General features: G+C 39.1%; 2 protein-coding genes across 3 annotated transcripts in view; one reads left to right on the plus strand and one right to left on the minus strand.

Annotated features, from left to right (window-relative positions):
- LOC127004998 (transcription factor HNF-4 homolog) overlaps nucleotides 1–25000 on the plus strand; it is a 93089-nt gene that overhangs the window by 33473 nt on the left and 34616 nt on the right. For both annotated transcript variants that reach the window (XM_050873422.1, XM_050873421.1), the window contains exons 2-3: nucleotides 2396–3280; nucleotides 21550–21686. The gene's annotated coding sequence lies outside the window, so the exon portion shown is untranslated. The remainder of the gene's footprint in view (nucleotides 1–2395; nucleotides 3281–21549; nucleotides 21687–25000) is intronic.
- LOC127005281 (ATP synthase subunit a-like) lies at nucleotides 11510–18924 on the minus strand. Its single transcript, XM_050874075.1, has 4 exons — nucleotides 18908–18924; nucleotides 14314–15088; nucleotides 13803–13873; nucleotides 11510–13583 (listed from the first exon to the last, which is right to left on the minus strand). The coding sequence occupies exons 1-4, from the start codon at nucleotides 18922–18924 to the stop codon at nucleotides 13475–13477; spliced, it is 972 nt and encodes a 323-aa protein (XP_050730032.1). The 3' UTR covers nucleotides 11510–13474.

Below are 25000 nucleotides of genomic sequence, written 5' to 3' on the forward strand. Positions count from 1 at the left end.
CAACAATATCTTTTTACTTCGTGTTGGTAGTAACTGGTAACACTGATCTTTCCGTTTTCTTTTTTTAAGAGGGTGATTTTAGGGACTACTATTATTTCTATTGGAGAAGGAAGATTTACCATTATCTCAACCATAACTGTTTTTACCTTCAGCGTTGGTAATAACTGATAACACTAATCTGTTCCTGTTTTCTTTTTTATGGGGTGATTTTAGGGAATACTATTATTTCTTTTCATTATCACAACCTTTACTATATTTACTTTGTGTTGGTAATAACTAATAACACTAATCTTCTCTCCGTTTTCTTTTTTATGGTGTGATTTTATGGATTACTGTATTATTTCTTTGTTGGGGAAGGAAGGGGTACCATTATCACAACCATATTTTTTTGCTCTCGGCTTCGGGTAAACTGGGTAACTAATCTGTTCCTCTGTTTTTTTTTTTGGTGATTTTTTAGGATTATTATTTTTTTTTTTATTGGACACTTTTTTTTTTTTTTGGGGTGGGTGGATGAATACTGTATTATTTTTTTTTTTGGAAGAAGAGGGAAGGTATCACTACCTCTACCTGTTTTTTTTTTTTTTCGTCTTCAAAGGTTAAAGAGAACGAAGAGAAGAACAAAAACATATTAAAAAACCATTCTAAACCATTCTCATTTTTTATCCTTTATTTGTTTTTTTTTTTTTTTAGAGATAGAGAAGTGAGAGAGGAGAGGAGGGGGAGGAAAGAGAAATGAGAGAGAAGAGGAAGAAGAGGAGGAGGGAGGAAGGGAGGGGAGAGAAGAGAAGAGAGAGGGAGGAAGAGATGGAAGAATTAAATTAGTGTAGTTTAATGTATATCGCACACTTGCTCACCTTCCTCGCCGTTATAGAGACTTTGTAGGCACAGAATAGTGTATGTATCATGGGTTTGTAGGTTTAACCCGTCCGCTGCGATTGGCACGGATGTCGCCTTCACAGGTAGCCTGATAACATACAGTCCCAGGTCTCTCTCTGCCTCTGTGGTGGATAGTGGAGTGTTTCTCATGTGGTATTGGTATGCTGGATTTCCCCTCTCAAGGTGCTGGAGTTTGTATTTTTCTTCATTGAATTGTAGCAGCCACTTTTTGTTCCATTCCTGTAGACTGGTGATGTCTTCTTGTTGGAAATCCGCATCTGAGGGGTTAAAATAGTTATAGTAAGTCTGTAGGTTTAAAACGTCTGTCTGTCTGTACCATGGTGTTGAGTTCTTTATCTCCTCCGTCTTTGTAAGCTGTCTGTCGATACTGCTCTCCTTTCTTATCTCCTCATCTTATCTCCCATGGTCTGTGGCGGTGACCCATGACACACACACACACACACACACACACACACTTCTATTTTTTCTTTCTTCTTCATCTTCTTCTTCTTCCTCTTATCATCCTCCTACACACACACACACACACACACACACACACACACACGTAATTGGTTCCCGTCCTTTGTAAACATAATTCAAGGTAAATGAACAATGGGTTTAGGTATAGGTTCCCTCCTCCTCCTCCTCCTCCTTCTTCTCCAGCTCCTCCTTTTGTTACTCCATACTCTTAAAAGTTTCGTCATGAGTTTATTCTTTTTCCCGTTCTTTTTCTTCTTCTTCTTCTTTTTCTTCGTCTCCTCCTCCTCCTCCTCCTCCTTCTCCAGCTCCTCCTATTGTTACTCCATACTCTTAAAAGTTTCGTCATGAGTTTATTCTTTTTCCCGTTCTTTTTCTTCTTCTTCTTCTTCTTTTTCTTCGTCTCCTCCTCCTCCTCCTCCTTCTCCACCTCCTCCTCCTTTTGTTACTCCATACTCTTAAAAGTTTCGTCATGAGTTTCTTCTTCTTCTTCTTCTTCTCCTGCTCCTCCTCCTCCTCCTCCTCCTCTTCCTCCTCCTTCTTCTTTAGCATCGTCATTCATCTTATTTAAGTTGTTTTATCTTTATCGGTTTAAGTTGTGTCCTGGAGAGAGAGAGAGAGAGAGAGAGAGAGAGAGAGAGAGAGAGAGAGAGAGAGATAAAGCATTCATTCTTGCGGCTGTGAGCGGGTGTGCTTGTACAACGTCGCAGCTACACACACACACACACACACACACACACACACTGTCCCCTTTGCTCACTAAAGTCAAGGTCAGCACATGTTAAAACATAAACACAAACACCACCGTTAACAACAACAATAATAATAATAATAATAATAAATCGTCTATATGCAATTTATCGTAGGCTACTATGTATTTACGTTATTTATTATTTATTTTATTATTAATGATGTTCATGAAAGGGTATTAAGTGGAAAAATAATGATATAGAGTTAATAGACAGTTTTAAAACCTACTGTAATTACTAACATATCTTATTATTAGTCCTTTAAAACCCAATTACTAACCTTTTTTTTTCAGGTTCGGCGGAACGCAAAACGCATAGAAAAAATAAGGAATGGGAAGAAAATATTTATAAAAGGACTTGAAAACTGAAACGCAAGGAAGAAAAGAAAACTCACAACCAACAAACATTTTAATAACTTTAGTGATTACAAGTGTGCGTGCGTGTGTGTGAATTCGTGTGTGCGTGTGAAAAACGAAGCAACAAGATAACGAAGAAATAGAGTGAAAGTGAAGTGTTGTAAATCATTCAACTCAAAGACGTAATTGCAACAGTGGTGGAAGGCAGCTGACAGTGTTACCACCACCACAACTCCTACCACAGCACCACCACCAACCACCCCCTTCAGCACCATTACCACCATCACCACAAGCAACCCCCAGCACTGCCAGTCATCACCACTTACCACTCACCACCTCCAGGCAGTGTTACCACCTGATCGCATTGGGTGGTAAGGTGGCGACTTTATTCTGGCTACACTGCCGGTCTGCTCGCCAAGGATTCCACGGACACAAACACGCACACGCCCTCTCCCCGTGTACGTAGGCTTGTGTGCGTGTGTGTAGGTGTTCCGTGTGCGTGCAGGCGTGGGTAGAGCAACAAACAGACATCATGGGGTAGTTATAGACCCAAGAATTGACTTAGAAAATTTAACACGTAATAACATTTGGCAATTGGTTCCCATTCTCCCTTCCCTCCCTCCTTCCCTCCTCTCTCTCCCTCCTCTCCTCCTTCTCTCCCTCCTTCTCTATAATGTAGGCGTAAGAACATTTTGAATGAACGTGGAGGAGAGGGACAAAGAAATAAATAAGAAAGAGGTAGAAGACTGAAGTGTTTGTGATAAAGAAGAGGAACAAGAGGAGGAGGATTAGTGAAGAAGATTTGGATATAGCATTGAAAAGGTGAGTGTTGTTGTTATTGTTATTGTTTAGTGTTAAGTGTTTTCTTTGGTATAATTATAGGTTTTATAAGTCTTTCATGTGTTATTTTTTTGTCTTTTCACTGTAATTAGTTTTTTGTAATTTTTCCATCTTTTATCATTTTTTTTCGTTGTGGGTTTAAAAGTATCAATGTTTAATTTTTTTCTTCGTTTATTTTCCGTTTTCCAAGTTCCAGATTTTTGTGGGAAGTTTTTTATTTATTTTCTTTCACTTATTTTTTTCGTTATTTTCTCCATCTTTTACTTCTTATTTTTTCCTTGTGAGTTTAAAAATATCAATGTTTAGTTTTTTATATCGTTTATTTCTCGTTTTCCAAGTTCCAAATTTTTGTGGTAAGATATTTTGGTTATGTTCTTTCACTATAATGAATTTTTTCGTTATTTTTCCATCTTTTACTTGTTTTTTTTCCCTGTAGGTTTAAAAGTATCAGTGTTTTGTTTTTCATCGTTTTTTTCTCGTTTTTCAAGTTTCAAATTTTTGTCTTTTTTTTGTTATATTCTTTCACTATTATTTTTTCGTTATTTTTTATTAATCTTTTACTTATCACTTTTTTCCTTGTGGGTTTAAAAGTATCAATGTTTATTTTTCGTTTTCCAAGTTCCAAATTATTGTAAGTTTTATTATTATTATTATTATTTGGGTTATTTTTTTCACTTGATTATTTTTTCGTTATTCCATTTTTTTTACTTATCATTTTTTTTCCTGGTGGGTCAAAAAGCATCAATGTTCAGTTATTTTCTTCGCTTATTTTATGATTTCCAAGCCTCATCTTTTTATGGTAATTTTTTTGTCGTTATCTCTCATCACAATTTTTCTGTTCCTTTTCATGTGTAATCTTCGTCTCTCTTCTCGTGTATATATATTTAGCTATTTATTTATATACCGTAACTCACAATTATTTATACCTCACATATGCTTTGCTAGAAGACTGATGATATTAGGCTATTTATATTTAACTTTATGTGACATTTTACTGGAGGATGGTTGATATTAGGCTATTTATATTTAACTTTATGTGACATTTTACTGGAGGATGGTTGATATTAGGCTATTTATATTAAACTTTGTGACATTTTACTGGAGGATGGTTGATATTAGGCTATTTATATTAAACTTTGTGACATTTTACTGGAGGATGGTTGATATTAGGCTATTTATATTAAACTTTGACAATGGTTGGCTATTTATATTTAACTTTATGTGACATTTTGCTGGAGGATGGTTGATATTATGCTATTTATATTTAACTTTATGTGACATTTTACTGGAGGATGGTTGATATTAGGCTATTTTACTGGAGGATGGTTGATATTAGGCTATTTATATTTAACTTTATGTGACATTTTACTGGAGGATGGTTGATATTAGGCTATTTATATTTAACTTTATGTGACATTTTACTGGAGGATGGTTGATATTAGGCTATTTATATTTAACTTTATGTGACATTTTACTGGAGGATGGTTGATATTAGGCTATTTATATTAAACTTTGTGACATTTTACTGGAGGATGGTTGATATTAGGCTATTTATATTTAACTTTATGTGACATTTTACTGGAGGATGGTTGATATTAGGCTATTTATATTAAACTTTGTGACATTTTACTGGAGGATGGTTGATATTAGGCTATTTATATTAAACTTTGTAACATTTACTGGAGGATGGTTGATATTAGGCTATTTATATTAAACTTTACGATAGAGAATGATATGATGAGGCGATGTATAGTGAAGTCATGATAGAGAATTTTGTGTGATTTGATATTAAAGTTTACGATAGAGATAAGGATTTAAGGTGATTTATAGTGAACTTTACCGTAATTCATGATTAGTCTAATTTACATTAATTTATCTTAATCTTAGCAAATTAGTTCACCAGACACGCGAGAAGGACCGTATTGGCTGTACAGGCATTGCCACATGTGGTCACTCAATTCCCAGCTGAATTTTCCATAGAGTTCAAGTTATAGACTAGAGTGCGTCTGAGGCTGTCTCGGGGATACACAGCCATGGTGCCGCCGTCGCCCCAAGCCGATGATTGCACACACTTCACTCCTAGCCGATTTAAGTTTTTTCCATGTCAAATAGTAGAGTCAGGAAATAAAGTTGGAGTAAAGTGTGTGCAGGCGTTGGCTTGGAGTGGTGGCGGCACCAAGGCCTTGCATCCTGGAGGCAGCCTCAGACTCACTCTAGTACATAACTTGAGTCCAATGGAAAGTACTGCTTTGACAGTTCGCTGAATGGCCACGTGTGGCGCTGCCTGTATAGCCAATACGGTCCATTGCCTTCCACTTGTTGCTTCCCTTTCCTCCCTTTTCCTTCTTCCTCTTCCTTTCCCTCCTTCCATTTTTTTCCTCCTTTTTCTCCCTCTTCCCTCCTCTTTCTTTTGTCGATTTTATTTCCCTCTTATTTTGTATTGCCCATATTCCCTTTCCCTCTTCCTCTTCCCTTCCTTTCTCTTCCCTCTTCCTCTTCCCTTCCTTTCTCTTCCCTTTTTTTTCACTCCCTTTATTGTTTTTCTCTTTGTCTTTACTTCCCTCTTTTTTATTGCCCTTCACTTGTTACTTCCCTTTCCTCCCTTTCCCTTCTTCCTCTTCCTTTCACTCCTTCCCTTATTTTCCTCCATTCTCTCCCTCTTCCCTTTCTTTTGTCGATTTTATTTCCCTCATTTTTTATTGCCTTTGTTACTTCCCCTTCCCCTTTCTCTTCTCTCTCCCTCCTTCACCATTTTTTCCCCACTCACTCCCTTTCTTTCCCTCCTCCTCCTCCCTCTGTTGCACCTCTCATTCTAAGTTGTTTTCTTATATAACGTTTGTGAGGTGAGTTTTATCGTCATTTCTTTTCTTGACCCATTCTTAACATTTCCTTTCTCTTTATTCATTTCCTGCCCCCTTCTTTTGTTTCCCGTCTCGTTCTTTTTTTATTGACCTTCATTTGTTCTTTCCTCTTCCTCTTCTCCCTTCCTTTCCCTCTTTCCTCCTTGTTATTCTTCTTATTTGTGTTCACTTTCTGGTAATGTATATATTAGTTTTTTTTTTTCATTCGTATTTTCATTTTCTGCTAAACTTTTAATATATATTTTCTCTTTCGTTGCCTAGTAGTTCAAGCACACCTGTCGATTTTCTCTCACCTGTGTTTTCTCTCTCTCTCTCTCTCTCTCTCTCTCTCTCTCTCACGCACATGATTAATTATCCAAATTCAGTTTCACGTCAGAAAAATAAAGTTAAAACCTGTAATCTGTTGTTTTATAGAGAGAGAGAGAGAGAGAGAGAGAGAGAGAGAGAGAGAGAGAGAGAGACTTTTGAACCTCGCTTTACACTCTCCTTCCTCCTCTCTCTCTCTCTCTCTCTCTCTCTCTCTCTCTCTCTCATTACAAGCCTCACGTAAATCTTTCCTCCACCTCTCCCTCTCTCCTCTTCCTCCTCTCCTCCTCCTACTCCACCACCACCCAACCTTGCCTGTTTTCCTCCTTTCATTTATCTCCGTCCCATGGCCCATTTTTCTTTCTTCACTTTCCCTTCCTTCCTCCCCTCACTTACCTTCCCTTCCCTCGCCTTACCTTGCCTTCCATTCATTTCCTTTCTCCTCCTTCTCTTCTTCCTCTCTTCTTCCCTTTCTCTTCCTCCCCTTCCCTTCTCATTGCCTCCATCTTCGACACCTTCCTCTTCTGCTTCTTCTTCTTCTTCTTCCCATTTGCTCTTCCATCTCTTTCCAATACCTCCATCACCTTCCCCTCACCCCCCACTCCTCCTCCTCCTCCTCCCCTCTTCGTTTTAACACATCCATCATCTTTCATCCTCAACTACCTCTACCTCCACCTCCACCTCCTCCTCCTCCTCCTCCTCTTTCCTCCGCTGTCAAGGTCGTGTCTCAGGTCAGGGTCACAGGGTACAGAATGAGTTGCCAGATTGTTTATTTTTTATTGTTTTTTGTTTCCTGTTTCCCTCTCTATTTTTTTTCTTTTGCCATCCACTTGTTACTTCCCTTCCTCTTCTCCCCCTCTCTTCCTCTTCCTCCTCTTTTTTCCACTTCTTTATTTTTTATTTCCCTTATTTCCCTTCCCTCTTCTCTTCCTTTCTCTTCTTTTTTCCACTCCCTTTATTTTTCTTCTTTCTCTTTTGTCTTCTCTTATTTTTTTTATTGCCATTCACTGTTACTTCCCTTTCCCTTCTTCCTCTTCCTTTCCCTTCTTCCCTTTTTTTCTCCTTTCTCCCTCTTTTCTCCCCTTTCTTTCGTCGACTTTATTTCCCCTTTTGTTACTTCCCTTTCCCTTCTTCCTCTTCCTTTCCCTTCTTCCCTTATTTTTCCTCCTATCTCTCCCTCTTCCCTTTCTTCTATCGATTTTATTTCCCTCTATTTTTTTATTTTCCCGTCACTTGTTACTTTCCCTTCCTCTCCTTTTCTTTCTCCTTTTTTCCCCACTCTCCCTTTTCTTTCCCTCCTCCCTCTCTCTCTCCATCCGTTCCTCCCTCACTTTGTTCACTTTAAGTAGAGAAAAAATGAAAGAGGAGGAGGGGGAGGAGGTGACTGTGTGTGTGTGTGTGTGTGTGAGAGAGAGAGAGAGAGAGAGAGAGAGAGAGAGAGAGAGAGAGAGAGAGAGAGGAAGTGCGTGAGGCAGGATTGTTTTATTTTTATTATTTTCCTTGTTTATATTGTTTGTTTACTGTTGATAATTAATTGTCTTTTGTTTTCTTTTTTTTTACCATTTTTTCTCCTTCCTGTTGGCATGCTCTTCCTGTTGTTGTTGTTGTTGGTGGTGGTGGTGGTGGTGGTGGTGGTGATGGTGGGGGGGGGGGGGAGGGAGACTTTAGCGACTCGACATAACCGTTTTATTATTCTCTCTCTCTCTCTCTCTCTCTCTCTCTCCTTGCTATCTTATTTACTTGGCATATTTCCTTCAGTACTGCAACCACGAGAGAGAGAGAGAGAGAGAGAGAGAGAGAGAGAGAGAGAGAGAGAGAGAGAGAGAGAGAGAGGAGAAGGAAGAAGAAGAAGAAGAAGAAGAAGAAGAAGGGAGGGAGAAAGGGAGAGAAAGTTGAAGTGGAGGGAGATGAGGGGAGGTAATGGAGGTGAAGAGTGTTAAGAGGAGAGGAGGAGGAGGAGAAGAAGAAAGGAAGAGGTGAAAGAGAACAGTAAGGAGGAAGGAGAGTGAGGAGAATAAAAATGAGGAGGAGGAGGAGGCTAAGGAGGACGTGGAGGAGGAGGAGGAGGAAGAAGAAGAAGAAGAGAAGGTGAGGGAGAACGAGGAGGAGGAGGAGGAGGAGGAAGAAGAGAGCAAAGTGACAGGTGTGGGTTATCAATTTACACATGAGAGAGAGAGAGAGAGAGAGAGAGAGAGAGAGAGAGAGAGAGAGAGAGAGAGAGAGATGAAACGAGGAGGAAAAAACGTCGAAAAAAGATTTGAAATATATAAGAAATAGTTCACATAAAATAGAATAAAATAAAGCAGTTAGGAAAGAGTAACGGGGAATAAAGAGTAGGAGGGAAAGAGGGAGGAAAAGAGGAGGTAAAGGAGAAGAAAGAGGGAATAGGTAGATAGAGGAGAAAGGAAGACGAAGAGAGATTAGATGTGAAGGAGAGAGAGAGAGAGAGAGAGAGAGAGAGAGAGAGAGAGAGAGAGAGAGAGAGAGAGAGAGAGGCGGATAAGTGGCCAGGATATAAGAATACTTTAAAGAGGAACTGAAGAAGGAAGAAAGATGAGAAGGAAGGAAAGAGAAGAAGAGGAATGGGAGAAAAGGGCAATAGAGAGAGAGAAGAAGAAAGGAAAGAGAGGAAACTGATGGAGGAGGAAATGAAGAAGGAAGAGAAAGAGGGAATGAAGGAAAATAAATTAATGCAGTAGGAGGAGGAGGAGGAGAAAATATATGTGAAGAAGAAAGAAGGAAGAACAGATAGGAGATGATAAAACTCAAGATGAAGGAGAAGAAGAATGAAAGAGAAACAATTAAGATGAAAGATAAGAAGAACATAAAGAAGGAGGAGGAGGTAAGAAGAGGAGAAACAGAGAAAGAGGAGAAGATTTAATTTTTGATGGTAGAGAAGGAGGAGGAAGGGAGGAGGAGGAGGAAGAACACACACAATAAAGAGGAACGTTATGTATTAAAAAAAAAATATATAGGAGGAAGAGAAAAGGAGAATAGAGGAGATGGAGGGAAGCGAATAGGGAAGAAGAGAGAAGTCAATAAGAAAGAAGAAGAGGAAGATGAACGGATAAATAGAGGAAGAGGATGATAAACTATAAAGAGAAAGGAAGAAGGAAGAAGGAGGAGAAGGAGAAACAATAAGAAAGAAGAGATAAAAAGAAGAAATAGAGAAAGAGAGAAATGAGGAAGAAACGAGATAATAAAAAGGAAGGAGAAGGAGAAACAATAAGAAAGAGGAGAAGAGAGATAAAAAGAAGAAATAGAAGAGGAAGAAGAGATAATAAAAAACGAGAAAGAAGGAGAAGGAGAAACAATAAAGAGAGAAACGAAAAAGAAACAAAAGAAAGATTAAAGAAGTAGAGGAAGGGAGAGAAAGAGAAAGAGATAAGATTCCAGGAGGAGGAGGAGGAGGAGGAGGAAGGGAGGGCCGGAGGGAAGTGGAGGAGGAGGAATGAGTTACTGAGGACAAGAGGAAGAGGAGGAGGAGGAGGAGGAAGGGAGGGGCGGAGGGAAGTGGAGGAGGAGGAATGAGTTACTGAGGACAAGAGGAAGAGGAGGAGGAGGAGGAGGAGGAAGGAAGGGAGGGGCGGAGGGAAGTGGAGGAGGAGGAATGGGTTACTGAGGATAAGAGGAAGAGGAGGAGGAGGAGATCTGGCAACACTGTCAAACGTACCTTCCTATAATGAGGCTTCGTCATGCTACCTTCAACACCACCACCACGAGGGGAGGGGAGGGGAGGGGAAGGGGTTGCCACTGATACTAAGCACTTGTGTTACCTGTTTACCTACCTGTGTGTGTGTGTGTGTGTGTGTGTGTGTGTAGGCGGGTGGGTGTGTTCTTAGTGTATGTAGGCGGGTGGGTGTGTTCTTAGTGACGCAGGTATACTGGAGAGAGAGAGAGAGAGAGAGAGAGAGAGAGAGAGAGAGAGAGAGAGAGAGAGAGAGAGATAAAGAGATAAAAAATGCGGAAGATGAAACTTGGGAGATAAAAAGTAAAAAAGTGAGAGAGAGAGAGAGAGAGAGAGAGAGAGAGAGAGAGAGAGAGAGAGAGAGAGAGAGAGAGAGAGAGAGAGAGAGAGTGAGTGAGCTGTGTGTGTGTGTGTGTGTGTGTGTGTAGGGTTGTACAACACGACTTACATGGCTCTGAATATTTATTGTGTGAGAGAGAGAGAGAGAGAGAGAGAGAGAGAGAGAGAGAGAGAGAGGTATAATAGTTTTAAAATATATAGGCATGAACTAATATTTTCAGGATTTCATTGTATACAAACATATTTCATCTTTGACTTATTGAAACACACACACACACACACACACACACACACACACACACACACACACACCACGATTATATTAGATTTTTGTGATTGAAGGATGATCATATTATTTTTTCACTTGTCAATAAAAAAGGTAAAAGTGATAATTAGGAAGGTAAACGTGTGTGTGTGTGTGTGTGTGTGTGTGTGTGTGTGTGTTAATAGCTAGGGTACACACGCGCTGGAGTACGAACGTGTAAACCTGTCGCTGTGTGTACCTATGTGTGTATGTGTGTATGTGTGTGTGTGTGTGTGTGTGGATAGGCACAGAATATGAAGGTAAAAACAAAACAACAAAAAAAAAGCACGTTCTCATTTCATCATCACAGAGAGAGAGAGAGAGAGAGAGAGAGAGAGAGAGAGAGAGAGAGAGAGAGAGAGAGATTGTCTTGGGAACTCCATATTACTTCATTGATTAGTAAAAAATAAGAGAGAGAACGGCCACACTTGAGACATGGAGGAGGAAAAGGAGGAGGAGGAGGAAGAATAGTATCATCATCATCATCATCAGTAGTAATATTAACAAAACAAAAGAAGATAAAGAAGTGGAAGAAGAAGAGGAGGAGGAGGAGGAGGAGAAAAAGAACAATACAGGAGAAAGATAATTGAGATAAAAAAAGGTAGATAACAGGAATAACAAAAAAAAAAAGGTTAGAGAGAGAAAGGAGGAGGGAGAGAGAGAGGAGGAGAATGGAAGGAGGGAGGAGGAGAGGAGGGAGGGAGGAGACAGAAGAAAGATAATTGAGATAAAAAAAGATAAATAATGGAAGTAACAAATGAAAAGGGAGTTAGACAAAAATTTAAAAATGGAGGGAAGTGGAGGAGAAAGAAGAGAAAGAAAACAATGAAGAGAAAAAACAATAAAAAAGAAAAGAAAAATGAAAGTGGGATAGAAAAAAAATTAAGTGAAAGTAAGAAAGAAAGAATAAGCGCAAAATACTTACCAAACAAAAGAACAACAATAATGATAATAACTGATAATAAATGATAATGATAAGAATAATCACTCTACCTGGGCTATATATATATCTCGTTAGCGCCCCAGGAGAGTCCCGTGGCAGGCAGGTGAGTGCGAACAGGTGAGCGGAAGTGAGTCTTGCTATCCACGAACGTATGTGAGAGAGGTGAAAGAGAAAGGGAAGGTGAAGAATGGGCAGGAGAAAAGGGAATGAGAATTTTAATACTCGGAATGAAAATAGGATCGTAATAGTAATAGAATAGGAATAGTAGTAATAGGTGTTATGAGTATGTGAAGGAATAGAAAATGGGGTTAATTTGGAAGACGAAAAGAATGGACAGGATATTAATTAGCTCTGGGAAATTGATAGAAGAGATAGAATAGGGATAGTAAGAATAGGGGTAATAGTAATAGGAGTAAGTCGAGATAAATGTGTTGATAGAAGGAACACATCAAGAGAGAAAGGAAAAAAAGGAGAGTTGGTGAATCGTAGAGTGTTGGCAAAGAGAAAGAGAGAGAAGTAACAGGTTATGAAAGAGGATGAAAGAAACTATTTGCAAAGAGAAAGAAGGAGAAATAATAGAATGATTAATAGGTGATGGAAGAAACTATTAGCAAAGAGAGAGAAAGAGAAGTAACAGGTGATAACAGGTAATGAAAGAGGATGAAAGAAACTATTGGCAAAGAGAAAGAAAGAGAAGTAACAGGTTATGAAAGAGGATGAAAGAAACTATTAGCAAAGAGAAAGAAGGAGAAATAATAGAATGATTAATAGGTGATGGAAGAAACTATTAGCAAAGAGAGAGACAGAGAAGTAACAGGTGATAACAGGTAATGAAAGAGGATGAAAGAAACTATTAGCAAAGAGAAAGAAGGAGAAGTAATAGAATGAATAATAGGTAGGTAATGAAAGATGATGAAAGAAACTATTAGCAAAGGGAGAGACAGAGAAGTAACAGGTGATAACAGGTAATGAAAGAGGATGAAAGAAACTATTAGCAAAGAGAAAGAAGGAGAAGTAATAGAATGATTAATAGCTGATACAAATGAAAGAAACTAGCAAATGTAAAAAGTTATAAAAAAAAGGGATAAATATGACCAGGAAAGGAAGAGTTCAGAGGAGGTGATGATGCGTGGACTAGCAAATATAAAGAAAGAAAAAAAAGATTGCATAGAGTTAAACTAATGTAAGCTTGAGTAAATATGAGCGTTGAGGAAATTATAGAAAAGGAGTAGAAAGCGTGGAGGAGAGAAAATATATAGATAAGACTAGCAACGGAAAATGAATAAAGATGAAGAGAGGAAATAAAAGAGAAAAGTAGAAGAGAAAATGAAAAAAAAAGTAGCAACAGAAAATGAATAATGATGAAGAGAGGAATTACAAGAGAGAAGTAGAAGAGAAAATGAAAAAAAACTAGCAACAGAAAATGAATAAAGATGAAGAGAGGAAATAAAAGAGAAAAGTAGAAGAGAAAATGAAAAAAAAACTAGCAACAGAAAATGAATAATGATGAAGAGAGGAATTACAAGAGAAAAGTAGAAGAGAAAATGAAAAAAAAACTAGCAACAAAATGAATAATGATGAAGAGAGGAATTACAAGAGAAAAGTAGAAGAGAAAATGAAAAAAAAACTAGCAACAAAATGAATAATGATGAAGAGAGGAATTACAAGAGAGAAGTAGAAGAGAAAATGAAAAAAAAAACTAGCAACAGAAAATGAATAATGATGAAGAGAGGAATTACAAGAGAGAAGTAGAAGAGAAAATGAAAAAAAAACTAGCAACAGAAAATGAATAATGATGAAGAGAGGAAATAAAAGAGAAAAGTAGAAGAGAAAATGAAAAAAAACTAGCAACAGAAAATGAATAATGATGAAGAGAGGAAATAAAAGAGAAAAGTAGAAGAGAAAATGAAAAAAAACTAGCAACAGAAAATGAATAATGATGAAGAGAGGAATTACAAGAGAGAAGTAGAAAAGAAAATGAAAAAAAAAATAGCAACAGAGAATGAATAATGATGAAGAGAGGAAATAAAAGCGAAAAGTAGAAGAGAAAATGAAAAAAAAACTAGCAACAGAAAATGAATAATGATGAAGAGAGGAAATAAAAGAGAAAAGTAGAAGAGAAAATGAAAAAAAACTAGCAACAGAAAATGAATAATGATGAAGAGAGGAAATAAAAGAGAAAAGTAGAAGAGAAAATGAAAAAAAAACTAGCAACAGAAAATGAATAAAGATGAAGAGAGGAAATAAAAGAGAAAAGTAGAAGAGAAAATGAAAAAAAAACTAGCAACAGAAAATGAATAAAGATGAAGAGAGGAAATAAAAGAGAAAAGTAGAAGAAAATGAAAAAAAACTAGCAACAAAAAATGAATAATGATGAAGAGAGGAATTACAAGAGAGAAGTAGAGGAGAAAATGAATAAAAAAAAACTTGCAACAGAAAATGAATAATGATGAAGAGAGGAAATAAAAGAGAAAAGTAGAGGAGAAAATGAAAAAAAAATAGCAACAGAAAATGAATAATGATGACGAGAGGAATTACAAGAGAGAAGTAGAGGAGAAAATGAATAAAAAAAACTAGCAACAGAAAATGAATAATGATGAAGAGAGGAAATAAAAGAGAAAAGTAGAAGAGAAAATGAAAAAAAACTAGCAACAGAAAATGAATAATGATGAAGAGAGGAAATAAAAGAGAAAAGTAGAGGAGAAAATGAAAAAAAAAACTAGCAACAAAATGAATAATGATGAAGAGAGGAATTACAAGAGAGAAGTAGAAGAGAAAACGAAAAAAACTGAGAAGTAATTTTTGGGAATAGATATATAGATGGTGATAAAGGAGGAATGATAAATAGATAGTGATGAATAAGAGAAAAGGGAAGTAGCATAAAAAGAAATACAGAAAGCGAATTAAAGTAGGAAAATGATGACTGAAGAAAATAAAGAAAGGCGAGAGAACAATAAAAATAAAAATAAAATAAAATGCGGAAAAGGAAACTGAGGGAGGGAAAAAAAAAAAAGCATGACTGTGCGTGTATGTGTGTGTGTGTGTGTGTGTGTGTGTGTGTGTGTGTAGGTGAAATTGAGGTAGATATATGAACACAAAGAATAAAAGCTTCCGGAATGCAAGGAGAGAGAGAGAGAGAGAGAGAGAGAGAGAGAGAGAGAGAGAGAGAGAGAGAGAGAGAGGTGCCAAACGGAATAAAGAAAGATTAAAAGAAACTCGCGAAAGATTATTGGGAGAAACACAAAGAGAGAGAGAGAGAGAGAGAGAGAGAGAGAGAGAGAGAGAGAGAGAGAGAGAGAGAGAGAGAGAGAGAGAGAGTACAATCGGTCCGTAACAATGACAACAAAAACTAACAAAGGATCAATCAGAGAGAGAGAGAGAGAGAGAGAGAGAGAGAGAGAGAGAGAGAGAGAGAGAGAGAGAGAGAGAGATGCCAAACGGAATAAAGAAAGATTAAAAGAAACTCGCGAAAGATTATTGGGAGAAACACACACAGAGAGAGAGAGAGAGAGAGAGAGAGAGAGAGAGAGAGAGAGAACAATCTCTCCGTAACAAACACAACAAAAAAAAACAAAGGATCAATCAGAGAGAGAGAGAGAGAGAGAGAGAGAGAGAGAGAGAGAGAGAGAGAGAGAGAGAGAGAGAGAGAGAGGTAACTTGTCAATCAAAACCGCCACCATAACTCCCTTCTCACCTACTCTTTGTTCCCTTCCCTTCCCTTCTTTTCCCTTCCTCCACACCCCTTCTTCACCCCCCCCCCATCTTTCTCCTCGCCCCTCTCATCTCCCTTCCTCCTCCCCTCCTCAGCCTCTTCCTCTGTATATGCACTTTACTTTCTTATTTATCCTTTTTCCTCTATTGCATTATCATTATTATTATTATTATTATTATTATTATTATTATTATTATTATTATTATTATTTTCTTGGCACCCTTTTCCTCCTCCTCTTCTGGTAGTCTTTTTTATTTATTTATTTATTTATTTTTTTATTCTCCTCCTCCTCCTCCTCTTCCTCCTCTTCCTCCTCCTCTTATTAGCCGTGATCAGGTGTCAAGGGATGTTGTTTAGCCTTTACTGTTGCTGGGTTTTTTTTTGTTTGTTTGTTTTAGGAATATTTGTTTATTTCTATACAGTACAACTCTTTCCTACTCTTTTTTATACAATTTTACGTTTCCAGTCACTAATTTTTTTTTTCTATTTACGTGTTTTCATATATAATTTTTTTTATAGTTTTCTTTTTTTTTCGTGTTCGATTTTATTTCTTCATATACATTTTTTTTTATAACTTTCTGGTAGCTCTTTTTTTTTTTTCTTCTTAACGTTAATCTACATTGCTTAAACCTTTGTAATAGTCGGTGTAGTAGTAGTAGTAGTAGTAGTGGTAGTGGTAGTAGTAGTAGTAGTAGTAGTAGTAGTGGTAGTAGTGGTAGTAGTAGTAGTAGTAGTAGTGGTAGTGATAGTGGTCTCTGACTCTTCTCTCTCTTTACCTATATATCTTCTCTCCCTTCCTCCTTCCCTCCCTTTCTCCCTTTCTTCCTCTCCCTTCTTCCTCTCTTCTTTTCTTATAAGTAGTAGTAATAATAATAATAATAATGATAAAAATAATAATAATAACAATAATGATACCCAGTCCAGTAATCTCACCTTTCAACGTAATTATATAAAGCTAAAGTGGATTTTTTTGTTGGGGGCACAGATGATGAGGGCGGAAATGATAATGGAGGGGGAGGAGGAGGAGAGGATGATAACGCGATAATGTGTTCATTGAATCTCAATTTAATTTGTACCTATTTTTTTTTTCTTTGTGTACATTCTCTCTCTCTCTCTCTCTCTCTCTCTGTCTGTACTTTCAGATTTAGTTTTCATTATTTTCTCATTTTTTTCATTATTTTTCTTGATTAATTTCTTTGATTTTGTTTCCTTTTCTTTATGTTCCTTTTTCTTTCTTATTTTATCTTATCTTATTTGTTTATTTGTTTGTTTATTTGTTTATGTTTATGCTCACACGTCCTTGTTCTAATGAGAGAGAGAGAGAGAGAGAGAGAGAGAGAGAGAGAGAGAGAGAGAGACGCGGATAGATATATTTTGCCCCAGTTCTCTTTGGTGGTGGTGATAGTGGTGGTGGAGGGGGGAAGGGGGAGGAGGAGGGAGTGTGGAAGAGTTGTTAGGGAGAGTTGCCAAGGCGACTGAGTGTCTCTCTCTCTCTCTCTCGGTTTTTTTTTTTTTTTTTTGTTACTGCGTATTTTGTACACTAACTAGTTTATGCCCGCGCACACACACACACACACACACACACACACACACACACGTATTAACTTTTTTCTCCTTTTTTTTTCAGTATAGATAATGATAAGGGTCTTTTTTTCTCTTCCTATCTTGTACTCCCTTCCCTCCCTCCTTTCCTCCCTCTCCCTTTTCCTCTCTCCCTTCCTCCCTTTCTATCTCCCCTTCCCTTCCTCTCTCCCCTCTTTTCCATTCCTCCTTCCTCCATCCCTTCCTTTCTTCTCCTTCCTCCTTTCCTCTTCCCTTCCTCTCTCTCCTCTTTTCATCTCTCCTTCCCCCACCCCTTTCTATTTTCCTTCCTCCCTCCTCCCCCTTTCCTTCCTCTTTCTCTCCTGTTCCTCTGTTTTCCTTCCTCTTTTTTTCCTTTTTTTTTTCTCTGTCCCATTTACGCAAAGTGAGTAGCTGTATGTAGTATGTAATTCTATTGTATCTCTCTCTCTCTCTCTCTCTCTCCAAAAGTAATCTCACTTCTTATGGCCGGACCTTCCTCCTCCTCCTCCTCCTCCTCTTCCACTACCTTCCCTTCCCCTTCCCTTCTTTACCTTACCTAATGTTGGTACCTGAGAGGAGGAGGAGGAGGAGGTATGTAAATGTGGAAAGAGGAGAAGGAAGGGAAGAAAGAAGGGAATGTGAGTCCATTTCTCCCTTCCTCCTCCTCCTAGTCTTCCCCCTTTTTCTCCTCTCCCTCCTCCCTTCTCCTCCCTTCCCCTCTCTCCTATTATTCCTCCTCCTCCCTCCCTCTCCCTTCCTAGTTTTCCCTCCTTTTTCTCCTCTCCCTCCTCCCTTCCCCTCTCTCCTATTATTCCTCCCTTCCCTCCCTCTCTCCCTCCTTACCATAATAGTTGAAACCACACTATTGAAATTTGTATATCTGTCATTTTCTCTCCCTCTCTCCCTTTCCTCTCCCTCCCTCTCTTCTCCTCTCCCTTCCTTTATCGTCTATGTTTTATTAATACACTTGCTATTATGTTTATTTTTATCATATTGTTTTTTATTTGATGTAGAAAGGAAATTATGAAGGAAGTAAGGAAGAATAAGAGGAGAGAAGTGTGAAAGAGAAGGAAAGGAGGAGGAGGAGGAGGAGGAGGAGGAGGGGGGGGGGAATAGAGGAGCATTATTCAGCTACTTCCATTGTTAATATTCCCCTCCTCCTCCTCCTCCTCCTCCTCCTCCTCCATTTCTCTTCCTTCCATCTTCCTGTCGACATCTCTCTCTTGACAGTCCCCATAGTCCTCTCTCTCTCTCTTCCCTTCCCTTGCCTTCCCTTCTCTTCTATTCTCCTCTATTCTCTACTCTTTCCTTTCCTTTCCTTTCCTTCCCATCCCTTCCGTTATCTCTCCCTTCCACCATTCCTCTTCCTCCCTCCTCTCTCTCCCTCCCTCCTTCCCTCCCTATCTTCTTACATGTCTTTCTACCTCCTCACCTTTCCTCCTCCCCTTTTCTCCATTCTCTCCACAAACTTGTTCCTCCATTTGAAGTAACCGCGGAGAGAGAGAGAGAGAGAGAGAGAGAGAGGGGGGGGGGGTTAATTTTCCAGAATCTGAATACAAAAGGTTTATTATGTTTTTTTTTGTTTATTGTTTTGTTTATTCTTTCATTGTTTTGTTTGTGCGGTTTTTTTTTTTCTCCAAGTATTGTTTTGATGAGTGATTTTTTTTTTTTCTGTGTACAGGTAGTAAATAATTGTAGTGTCATTTTACTACTACTACTACTACTACTACTACTACTACTACTACTACTACTACTACTACTACTACTACTACTACTACCACCACCACCACCACCATCATCACCATCACCACTACGGTCATTACCCCAAAACTTTCCCATCATCTGCCTTCCCCAGGGTGAAAATAACTTCCCAATTCCCCCATTTATCCCCACTTCCCCACACTCAGCATCTTCCCTAGGGTACAAATTCCCTTAGGTGGCTTATTTTCTCTCCCTAGGGCGGAAATGCGTTTTTTTCTCTTCTTTTTTTTCTCGTAAGTTTGAGGGTTAGGGGAGGATAGAGAGGATGGAGGGTTGAAAGGGAGGGTGAGAAGGAGGAGGGAGGGAAGGAAGGAAGAGGAGTGGATTGAGAAATGCGAAAAAGAGGAAGAGGAGGAGAGAAGAAAGGAAGAGAAATGGTTAGAGAAATGCGAAGAGGAGAGGAGGAGAGAAGATAGGAAGAGGAGTGGTTAGAGAAATGCGAAGAAGAGGAGAAGGTGTTGATGTAGAAAGTAGGAAAAGAAGATAGGAGATTTTACAGGAAGAGAGAAAGGAAGGAAACGACGAGAAAGGAGAAAGAAGAAGAATAAAAAAAGAGGAGATGAAGAGTAGGGTAAAGAAGAGGGGAAAAGGAGGAGGAGGAGGAAGTAATAGGAAAGAAGAGAAATGACAAGAGAAAAGGAACAGGAGCTGGAAGAAGAGGGGAAGAAAGACAAGAGATAGTAAAATGAAGGAAAGAAAGGAAGAAAATGAGGGAGAAAGGAATGAGAATGTAAAGGAAGAGAGTAGGAAAAGAAGATAGGAAGATACTGAAGGAAGGAGAGAGATGGAAGAGAGGAATAATTATTAGAAACGAAGAAAGGGAGGGAGAGGAGAGGAGGAGAGGGCGGCAGGGAGGAAGGAAGGAAGAAAAGAGTGAGAAGAGGCGGAAATGAACAGGAGGGAAGAATGAATGGAAGGAGGAGGAGGAGGAGGAGGAGGAGGAGGAAGACTGGAAGAGGCGTGGTGAGTCATAGAGTTCGTGTGTGTGTGTGTGTGTGTGTGTGTATCATTTGTTACGCACTTAGAATCTTTGTTTATAAATTTACTTTGAGGCCGAAAAAGAGGATCAAGGGAGTGTTTGTAATTAACGAGAGAGAGAGAGAGAGAGAGAGAGAGAGAGAGAGAGAGAGAGAGAGAGAGAGAGACTTCACACTTCTCCTAAGCAGCTGCATCAACACAAACAGCTGAGAGAGAGAGAGAGAGAGAGAGAGAGAGAGAGAGAGAGAGAGAGAGAGAGAGAGAGAGACTACCCATTCCTTCAAAGTCCTCTCTCTCTCTCTCTCTGATTAAGAATATATAAAAAGATAAAGAAAAGAGGGGAAGGAAAGGAAAGGGAAGAGAAAGAAGAATGGAAAGGAAATGAAGGGAATTGAAGGGATAGAGAAAAAGGGAAGGGAAAAGAAGGAAAAGACGAGAAAAGGGGAAGGAAGGGGGAGGGGTGAAGGAAAGGGCAAGGGAAGGAGGGAGGGAAACAAGGGAGGAAGAGGAAGAATAAAGGGCAAAGAGAAAGGGGGAGAAAAGGTTAGTGGGTAGGAGGAGGAGGAAGGGAGGGGAGGGAAAAGGTTAAGAGGAAGGGGGAAGGAGGAAAAAGAGAAGGGCATAAGTTATGAGAGAGAGAGGAAAGGGAGAAAAGAAGGGGAGGAAAGGAAAAGAGAAGGGAGAGGAAGATAAAAAGGAGGAGGAGGAAAGGAGATCAGCCTATGTGTTTTGCTCTTAATATAATCATGAACTAAAAATATATCGAAGGGCATCCCCTCTCTAAGTCTCTCTCTCTCGGTCCTTGCCAAGTCTCGTGTCGCCAGCCAATCACGTGAAGCCTCGGCGACCACGTGACCGCTAGACGCGCGCTGATTGGCTGCCTGTCTCTCCCTCCTCAACTCGGCGCACTAATAATAATAAAAATAATAATAATAATAATAGTCGTAGTAGTAATAGAGTGATAAGTGATGTGATAATTAAAGTTTATTTTTGTTTATTTTTTATGGTTTGATTGTTTAGTAAGTTACGTAGGTGAGGAAAATGGAGATAAAAGGGATAGAGGTGGAAGGGAAGGGGAAGGAGAGGGAAGAGGAAGTAAAGAAGGGGAGAGGAAGAAAGGAAAGGAGGGAAGGAAAGAAAAGAAAGGGGAAAGGGGAAGAAAAGGAGGGAAGGGAAGAAAAGAAAGGAGGAGGGAAAGAAAGGGAAAGGGGAAGAAAATGAAGGAGGGAAGATGAGAAGGAAAGCAGGGAGGGGAAGGGAAGGGAAGAAAAGGAAGGGGAAAAGGGAAGGAAAGAAAGGGGGGAAGAGGAAGAAACGAAAGCAGAAAGGGGAAGGAATAAAGAGGGGAAGAGAAAGGAAAGACAGAAAGCAGGAAGGGGAAGGAATAAAGAGGGGAAGAGGAAGGAAAGACAGAAAGCAGGAAGGGGAAGGAATAAAGAGGGGAAGAGGAAGGAAAGAAAGAAAACAGGAAGAGGAAGAAAAATAAAGGAAAGAAGGGGAAGAGTAAGAAAAAGAAAAGGTATAGGAATAAAAAAAAAAAGGAGGAAGGGGAGGAGTGGCAAAGGGAAGGGGAAGGAAAAAAGGAAGGGGAGGAAAAGAAGAGGGGAAAAGGTATTGAAATGAATGGTAGTAGTAGTAGTAGTAGTATTGGTAGTAGTAGTAGTAGTAGTAGTAGTAGTAGTAGTAGTAGTATTGGTAGTAGTAGTAGTAGTAGTAGTAGTAGTAATAATGATAATAATAATAATAATAATAATAATAACAACCACCACCCCTCATCACCATCACCACCATTGCAGAGTATCGTCACCACCACCATGGCATAGAAGAGTCCACGGGTTCGAATCCAGCCGGCCATCTTCCCTTCCTAGGATGAACAAGGACGTTACCTCTACCCTGCTACCCATGCTGTGATTCACCCTGCCTAGCTACAGAGGTGAGTCCCCGCCCTTCCTACACACCCTTAGAGAGAAATACTACCCTCCCTTGCCACTTGAAAGGGTGAAAAAAGGGGTGAAAGTGAAGGGAAGGAAGGGTAAGGTTGATGTGAGATGGTTCAGCCGCTTATGTATTTCCAAAGAGCGAAAAGGAGATGAAACGGGTTCTAATGACTGTTATTTTAGGTTCAAGTTAAAGAAGGAATGTCAAACTACCACCAGGGTCTTAAAACTACCCCTGGAAATGCTTAGAACTCCTACGAAAGCCTTGTCAAATATGGCTTTTGATGCTTCCACCTCATCATCTCTTTCCAGTGGCCCAAAAGGAGATCAATCGGGTTCTAATGAGTTTTTTTAGGCTCAGGGTACAGAAGAAAGATCAAACTACCAATAGGCTTATAAAACTACTCCTGGAAATACTTAGAACCCTTACGAAAGCCTTGTCAAATATATGTAACTTCGGGCACCGGCGTTGTCCATCCTGCGAAGAAAAATCAAGATGGCGCCAGATCCGTGAGAATTAGGTGCTCTGGCATGCATCCTGTTCCTATTTTTCCTGTTTTTTTGCCGGGCTGTTGACCTTTTGGAAGGCGTGGGAGGTCGGGTGCGCATTGCCAGACAGTAACGCGGCCTTATCGGGCACAGAGACCTGGGTGGAGCGGAAAATAATGGTGTGAAGAGGACATAACCATCATCCCTGTCAGCAGAAAGGGGTGAAGAAGGGCGGCGTAGGGTTAACTCTCACGGGCTTGGCGAATAGCGGTTTGCGGTTACTCTCCGTTCTCTCTCTATCTACTCTTTAGCCTGGGAGAGTAGAGGTATAGGTCAGTCTAGCCAGGGAGAGAAGAGGGAGGGAGGGAGAAGAGCAGTCGTTGAGTGCAGAGGAAGGGAGGGGAAGGGAGAGGGAGGGAGGGAGAAGAGCAGTCGTTGAGTGCAGAGGGAGGGAGGGAGGGAGAAGAGCAGTCGTTGAGTGCAGAGGAAGGGAGGGGAAGGGAGAGGGAGGGAGGGAGAAGAGTGGTCGTTGAGTGCAGAGGAAGGGAGGGAGAAGAGCGGTCGTTGAGTGCAGAGGAAGGGAGGGGAAGGGAGAGGGAGGGAGGGAGAAGAGCGGTCGTTGAGTGCAGAGGAAGGGAGGGGAAGGGAGGAAGGGAGGAAGGGAGGGTGTTGGCAGACGTTGCTACCTGCTTCGACTATTCTTATAATACAACGTCATGATCCTCGGTCAACCTCCTCCTCATCCTCCTCTTCCTCTTCTTCTTCCCATTTCTGTTTCTCTTTCTTCCTTTTCCTCCCCTTGTTTCTCGTCATCCTTTCTTCCCATTTGTTTCTTTCTTCCTTTTCCTCCCTTTGTTTCTTTTCTTCCTCCTTTCTTCACTTTCTTTTTCTCCTCCTCCTCCTCCTCTTCTTCTTTCCATTTCTGTTTCTCTTTCTTCATTTTCCTCCCTTTGTTTCTTTTCATCCTTTCTTCACTTTTTTTTCTCCTCCTCTTCCTCTTCTTCCCATTTCTGTTTCTTCCTTTTCCTCCCTTTGTTTCTTTTCTTCCTCTTTTCTTTCTTTTTCTCCTCCTCTTCTTCCCATTTGTTTCTCTTTCTTCCTTTTGCTTCTTTTTCGCCTCTTCCTTTTCTTCCCATTTCTTTTTCTTCCTTTTCCTCCCTTTGTTTCTTTTTCTTCCTCCTTTTTTCCTCCTTTCTTTTTTCTTGTTTCTTCGTATTTTCCTTCTTCGTCTTCAACCTCCACTTCCTTTTCCTTCTCCTTTTCTTCCTTCATTTCTTTTGTTTCTTTTTTTCGTCTTTCGTTCCTTTTTTTCCTTCGTCTATTTTCTTCTTCGTCTTCTTCTTCCGTCTTTTCTTTCTCCTTTTCGTTTCCTTTTCTCGTCCTTATTTTCTTCTTCCTAAGTTATTTTCTTTTCTTTGTCTCCTTGTTCCAGTTTTTTTCCGTTTCCTTTTCTCGTCCTTATTTTCTTCTTCCTAAGTTATTTTCTTTTCTTTGTCTCCTTGTTCTAGTTTTCCTCTTCATCACGTATGTAACCTTATTCCTCCTCCTCCTCCTCCTCCTCCTTCCTGTGTCTCGTGTAATTGATTAATCTGTGACTAATCCTCTTTTCCTCTCTCTCTCTCTCTCTGTTATTGTTATATTTATTTTCTGTAATTATTTTATTTTTATTTATTTGAATGTTTGTTTATTGTTTGTTTACATATTTTATTTATTAGTATTTGTATCGTAGTAAATTCTAATGGTTTCTTTTTATACATTTTAATTTAACTTTGATTTAATTACTTAACTGTTTACTGTATTATTTATTGCATCATCTATTTCGGGGGAACACATTCGGAAAAGCTATTAGATCGCACACACACACACAAGCCACAAAAATGAAGTACGTAGTTATAGCAATATGATTGTGTGTGTGTGTGTGTTTAAAGGTTATATACCGTTCATACACACACACACACACACACACACACACACACACACACACGACGGATGGATAGGACGCAACAGTTGTATGTGTGTGAATGCTAAATCTGTGTGTGTGTGAGAGAGAGAATTTGTTTTTGTTTTTGTTTTGGTTGTTGTGGTTCTTCTTCTTCTTCTTCTTCTTCTTCTTCTTATTATTATTATTATCATTGTTAATATTATGACGGTGGTGGTAGTGGTATTTATTTACATTGGATAATAAAACATACGATATTACCTTGATTAAACTCTACACACACACACACACACACACACACACACACACACACACACACACACACACTAAACATAACAAATAATTCAAAATAAACACAAACATTCCTTAAATATAATAAAACAAATATATAAAAAAAAACGCTCCATGAAGTACAGCTTTTTTTTTTTTATTTTTTTTTTTTTTTTGAGTAAAGAGACGAATAAAACCTGGAATGATCTTTGGGCATAAAATGTCAACCAGAAAACTGAAGAAAAAAAAAGTAAAACGAAAAAAAATGTAACCACAATATTTAAAACTTGATTGACTTTCTCTCTCTCTCTCTCTCTCTCTCTGTGTGTGTGTGGGTGTACGTGTGTGTGTGGGTGTGAGAGAGAGAGAGAGAGTAGTTGATACACTCCTATTATAACATTTCATCCACAAATCCGTAAATTTATCTAAATATTTATTAATTTATTCGTTTTAATGTTTTGTGTTCAACTACAGAGCTATTATTATTATTATTATTATTATTATTATTATTATTTGTTACTGCTATTTCTACTTTATATTTCTTTTGTTCTTTGTTTGAGAGAGAGAGAGAGAGAGAGAGAGAGAGATTATTTTATTCTTGCCTCGTGTTTT

The sequence above is a fragment of the Eriocheir sinensis genome, chromosome 29 (genome assembly GCF_024679095.1).
Source record: "Eriocheir sinensis breed Jianghai 21 chromosome 29, ASM2467909v1, whole genome shotgun sequence".
NCBI classification, from domain to species: Eukaryota; Metazoa; Arthropoda; class Malacostraca; order Decapoda; family Varunidae; genus Eriocheir; species Eriocheir sinensis.